A 6,000-nucleotide genomic window follows, 5' to 3' on the forward strand; every position below is an offset into this window, starting at 1 on the left:
CAAAGTAGTTGCAGTGATCGTTCAGTGAAATTTAAGGTGGCAGTTTCAAGTTCGCAAGCATAACAGTTTGGTTTAATGTGAAAGTTAGTAGTTGGTGTAAGTTCTTCAATTCTTTATTTTTCTGTAGAAACGATGCAGTTGACATCAGCCGACATCATCAGATGAACGTACTGCATCACCTGAGTTGTGATGTAGATGAAGGAAATGAAGACTCAAGATTCCTAATGTAAGCCTATTCCTGGCAGTCTCTAGTGTTTGGTCAAGCACTTAAAAGGTACGTGTACGTTTACCTACATTCTGAAAACAGATTGAGTATGCACATGTCTTTCGTCGTATATGGATTGCTAGGATTTGGGAATCATGACTCCCTCCCTACGGTAAGAATAAATGATAGAGATCTGAGAACTATTAATGACAACAGCACTCATAATTATACATGGGGCCTACTAATTTACCTGGTCAAGAACTTACTTAATGCTGGCGATAGAGAAGTATCCACATTGATCAATTCAGTGACTAGAATGAGAAGCCATTACCAGAAGCATCAAAAGCAAATAATCATCGACATCCATAGATCTGCAGCCCCACATCAGGTTGTAGAATATTAAATTACAAACAGTCAGTAAAACTTAGTTTTGTATTTACAATAAATGGTTTAAGACATTAAAAATACGTGAAATTTTGAGCAGCTTATGCATGCAAAATGATATACACGTTAAAAAAATGGAAATTATTTTTAAAAAATGCAGGGAAAAGGGCATATTATATGATTTATTTAGTAAATAAAAAAATATATATTAGAATGAAAATAAGAGTGGAAACAAAAAAAAAGAATATATTAATGTCTAAATGAATCTGTTCATGGATGTGAGTGGTTGCATTTAATAACTCTTCAACCAACAGAGTGTTGGGACTTGCCTAAGTTTTAAAACCTTGCCCGAGTGTGGAACAAGTCAAATTTACTTTGCCTTGCCTCAAAAACCCAATAATTTCAATTCAATTGTTGAAAATGGGAATTGAACCATTTCATCCGTAGGGGATTTTAGGTTTAGATGCACTAACAAAAGTAAAAGGGAATTTGGAAATGATCATTCCTTTAAGTCCCACTGAGCCTAGCAGACAGGGAAAACATTCCACTTGGGCATGTTACGGTCACAAAACAATTTACACATGTACCTAAATGTACTTTTCCATTTATGAGACCTCGAAGGCCACAAGGTAAAAATGAAATGGAATGGAGAGTTCACTGGTGGGTCACATTCAAATTGGAGTTTCCACATTTGTACATGATCAGTTGTCCGTCTGACGCAGCATGTTTATCCTGTTAATATTCATTTTGAAATAGTTTTCATGGAAAGTAAGCATTGAGCTGTAAAATGTAATAATGTGTGTGATCTCTGTTCACTTTGAATCTTTTCTGTTCCCTACAAATTACCCCAAAGACAGGGTTTTCCATGTGAACACGTCAACTGCCATATAGTGTGGCGGGACCACTGACACCTTTTTGAGGCGGACCAGCAGACTGGCCTGATCGGAGATAGGATTGACTTGGCCTAACCCCACAAATATATTTATTTAACCTTACGCAAGAATGAGCGGCTATCCAAACGCAAGAAGAAATAATATCCTGACATCGATCAAGTGATGTGTATATGAAATACCATTTTTTGTTACATAAATGAATTAACAAAATAAACTTTTGTTAGGGTAGATTGTTTTTCTCGATAACTTAGTTACTCTAGACTTAGCTTTACTCATTAATGGCCTGACTTTAGGTCTATAGCCTATGTAATATTTCTGTCTGTCCATGCACGATATCCCACAGAACGGAATGTAGATAACAAATTAATTACAATGTTTGATTCCTTAATAGTTTTCATAAGAGACGAACTGACTCAATATTTTTTTGAGGGCGGGTATACCTATGATGAAATCTGCTGTATTCCCCAAATTAGACATGACTTGAGTTGCAGGTAGACTCACAGAAGTCTTTTAAACAGTAACGTTACTTGTTAGCCCCATAAATACTGCTGATATGCTGGACAACCTGTTCTCATCAGTCTGTCCACCGTGGCAACCACACCCACAAAAACCAACACGTCACACTTTCTGAAACTTAAACCAAGTGGTAATTGCCCCCTAACAATACATTTAATAAACAGTTTGTTATCCACAGCACTGTCTAGTATTTCTGTATTTCAAAGTGAAATTGAGAGGACAAAATGGAACATCTGTATCGCTTGGCAGATTTCTTTCCAGGATTTGATGAAAACAAGTTGGCACATTTGTAAAGTATGCAAATTAGAATTAGACTGTGGATAAGTTGGCCTGAACATTTTTGCTATGCTGAAAATGCTTTTCCCCCAAAAAACACTTGGTTGAATTCTCAGACAGGTGACATTTTCTTGTCAAGGGGCAGGGGTAGTCTAGCATTATTGGCATTAATTATGGGACTAGTATTGCAGGTGGGATTTGTACTTGCCTTATTGGGAAAAGATCCTTAGAAGTGAATGGAATCATCACATTGTCATTTGTTAAACCCCGGCTTTTGCAGGTCCTGTTTGCGATGCACGACTAGCCCCATAAGGATTGGATCGGGAGTGAGAGTCCTTGCCACACTAGTGGGGCTAATGCACGACAGGCAACGCACGGCGGGTGACAGAAAATAGCATGTTTGGAACTGGTAAATGGCAGAATTGGGACACAACAAAAAGCAAAAGGCAGACGACAGGCGACGGCAGATATGGAACTCCATAGAGACATGTGCTTGAGTATGCAACGGCTGCGTGGGATTCTGGTTTTAGTAGAGCTAAAACCAGTATACCATCATTGGAAAGAATCCAACAGCAGGCTGCCAGATTTTGTACCAACAACAACAGTAGGGTCGAGAGCTCCGTAACCAGTACCCTAAATAAGCTGGGTTGGGAAACTTTCCGGTCAAGAAGGAGAAACCAGAGACTTTGTGTGCTCGACTAGATGAAATACGGATTGGTTGATGTTAACCTAGTTTATCCAGCCTAACACCAGGAGAACTAGGGGGAATGATCAAAAATTTCTACAAATTCGTCATAAGTCTAAAGCATTCCAGGACTCATTTTTTGTTTCCCCTATAAAAGACTGGAACAATCTACCTGTTGTAAATAGTTCTTCACAGGATGTATTCAAATCCAAGCTAAAGCAGCACCGTTAAAATGATTTGGTCTAGTCATTCTACACGCTGTGCACTTCTCAGAAGTTAGCGAGGATGTGGACAGCATGCAGCCAATCACAACGCTGCACGCGCTGTCCACATGACTCACTGGGGGACTCCCCTAAATTGACTAATCTTTTAAACTAAACTTCATCGTACTTTCACTACAGTATTTCACCTATATTTATGCATTAAAAATACCAGTGAAAATATGTGTATTAATATTATGCCAAATATATCAAATCTCTGAGAACAATTTGATTGCTTTTCCTTCGTTTTACTCATTGTTTTTTTACATTGTTTAGGTTTTGTAGAAACATTTTCAATTAATCTCCCTCCTTATAAGTTTAATAGCTTATTGATTATTCTTCCATATTAGATCCATTCCATAGTCTGTCACAGCTCGTACTTCTGCTCTTTTGAAAGCCTTTAATGTCCGCGCCTGGGAGGCGTTAAAACTTATCAGAGTGGGGTATGACAACAAGTTTAACAACCTGTGGATGGAGTCCCTTCTCATAAACATATCCGAAGTAATTACATCAACTTATTTTCTTGGTAAGTTGCTTTACTCACAAGTACTGCCACTGGCTATTCAACTACGGCCCATGCGGGCGTGGCACCACTCGCTGGCAACAGGTCTACCAGGAACTTACCCCGCACGGTGCACTTGCACTTTTATACCCAGACATCGATGACAATTCATTAAAGGTACTCTATCATATGTGCATTATGCTCAAATTGTGAAGACAGGTACCTAAGGCAAACTGCCAATGAGAATTTTTAAAAAATGCATCTTTAGAGGTGTCATTAGAAATGGCCTTCTTTCACTGCTATCTTCAAAACGATCACTTGCCAGAAAAAAAAATTCAAAAGGAGTATTAATCAATCAGTCACTTTTTATGATGGACTGTATTTCTAAATATACTTGTGTTTGTCTGTTGAACTTGGGACAAGTCCATAAGTTATTCATTCATGATTTATTATTAAAATCTCAATAGCAGCCAAAGGCTGAATTGCAGAGATCTTTACATGCATACATTTGAAACGAAAGATTAAGTAAGAAATAAAATACAAAGAGGATGCAATAAAAAAACAAACCATAACAAAAGTATGGAATCGAGTTAAACAAACAGGCAAAACATTGCCAATGACTTGTCGTCCAGCAACTGGATAAGATAGGACGTCACACTTTTCTTAAAAAGTTCTGTTCCACAGGACGGTACAGAAAATTGTACTGCTTTAGTAGTTGATATGTAGTCAAGACAGCAGAGATGAGACATTTATTCACTTCAGAAGTAGGTATAGACTTTGCAAGTGACTCGCACAGCTTTTGCCTTTATATCTGTAACATGTCTTACCCAAGTGTTTGGAGGGCATTATCACAGGAATCATATTCCAAGCCAAGGATAATCTTGCATGTTCTAGATTAACACACAGTGTATTAGTTATCTGTAATGATCTTGCTAGAAGTGAAATCATTGACAACAGCCAAAGGAAACTATAGGTATCAATAACAAAACAAGAAGACAAAGATGATCTTCTATTTTTACTCATTTATGTATGTAGGGCACTACATATGCAATGAATTCTGTGGGGAGATCTAAAGGCTGAGCTCTACACAAATGCAGATTTATTATTACTTGAATGGAGGTTTAATCTGAATACATCAGGGCATATTTGCAGATCTGGTGGCATCTAACAATCAATGCACACTCAGCTAGATGACTTGTTGTTGCCGTGAAATATATCATTGAGAAATGTTGATCTGAGTCATTATGCCTCCCTCTCAAAAAACGTGTCTACATGTAGGTGTAGTCACACCATCTTCAGTAGACCATACTTATAAATGGAAACAACTAGACAAACAACGGCTTGCCAACTCCTGACAAGTTGGTAAATGTGTCCTTGCTGTTGAGTACACTGCTTTAAGTTTGTATTTGCAAAGGTTTGACTCAAGAATCTCCATGGCACGTTTCGAAGGACAACTATATGTTGTGTGACCCTTTCCGGGTCCCTAAATCCAACTATAGTAGCTTAAGGCTGACAAATCAAACTGTTGGTGTGCTAGAATAGCTTTTGAATGATTTATGCAAGAGACCTATCAGAGGTAGTTACATCTAAAAATACTCCTTGGGCAGGGAAAAAATCCAAAATTCATTTACATCTCCCCGGTGCAATCTCATCTTTGAAATTAAATATTCCTGTTCATTAAAGTACAGGACAAGGGTAAACTTAAAATATATAGTTTAATATTGTTGTGAGTAAAGCGGTTCTTTCATTTCAAGGCTAGATTGAGTGTTCAGACTGAATGTCCATACTACCAAGGCAATAGTAAAACCCATCTGGCCGGGGAGGGTCCATCATGGAGCACAGGTGGATGGTATCTATGGGTTGTACACCAATAAATGCTTGTGAGAATTGTTGGTAATGATCAAGGTGTATGGGTGTGTTGTCAAACGCATCAGTTGCCCTCCAATCCACCTTTAGGAGAGTTATATGGGGGCTGAATTTGGGACGATTGCCCGCTAAATTGATTCCTGCCTCAGCCAACCCCACCTGTAGCATCTGGGAGAGTTTAGCCAGAGCCGGGGACTCCTCTGGAGCAGAGTACAGGATGCGGCCGTGAAATTGGTCCAACCCTTGAAACCTGAGCATGGTGACAAGGGAGAGGAGGCTGGAGATGTCTCCCTGGAGCACCTTGAGGACTTGGATGGCCTTGGACATATCCTCCTGGCCGTCCAGGCCCGTTGTGCACAGTGTGAGGTGGAGACGGGCAGTGTCAGTGCGCCAGTTCTCCAGACGTGGCTCCT

General features: G+C 39.1%; 2 protein-coding genes across 2 annotated transcripts in view; one reads left to right on the plus strand and one right to left on the minus strand.

Annotated features, from left to right (window-relative positions):
• The window catches only part of LOC147798192 (uncharacterized), a 43,222-nt gene extending 39,809 nt beyond the window's left edge, over nucleotides 1-3,413 (plus strand). Inside the window, exons 6-7 of the mRNA XM_087141032.1 lie at nucleotides 128-274; nucleotides 2,555-3,413. The gene's annotated coding sequence lies outside the window, so the exon portion shown is untranslated. The remainder of the gene's footprint in view (nucleotides 1-127; nucleotides 275-2,554) is intronic.
• A 2,063-nt stretch (nucleotides 3,414-5,476) lies between these two features.
• On the minus strand, nucleotides 5,477-5,914 carry LOC147798193 (uncharacterized). Its single transcript, XM_087141206.1, has one exon. The coding sequence runs from the start codon at nucleotides 5,912-5,914 to the stop codon at nucleotides 5,477-5,479; it is 438 nt and encodes a 145-aa protein (XP_086997332.1).
• Between the last annotated feature and the right edge of the window lie 86 nt (nucleotides 5,915-6,000).

This window comes from Acanthaster planci, linkage group LG09 (genome assembly GCF_054643075.1).
Source record: "Acanthaster planci isolate LZ-2023a linkage group LG09, COTS_SCS, whole genome shotgun sequence".
Classification (NCBI taxonomy): domain Eukaryota; kingdom Metazoa; phylum Echinodermata; class Asteroidea; order Valvatida; family Acanthasteridae; genus Acanthaster; species Acanthaster planci.

Excerpts from the sequence above, each read along its gene's own strand:
- LOC147798193 (XM_087141206.1), bottom strand. The coding sequence starts at position 5,914 with ATGTCCAAGGCCATCCAAGTCCTCAAGGTGCTCCAGGGAGACATCTCC.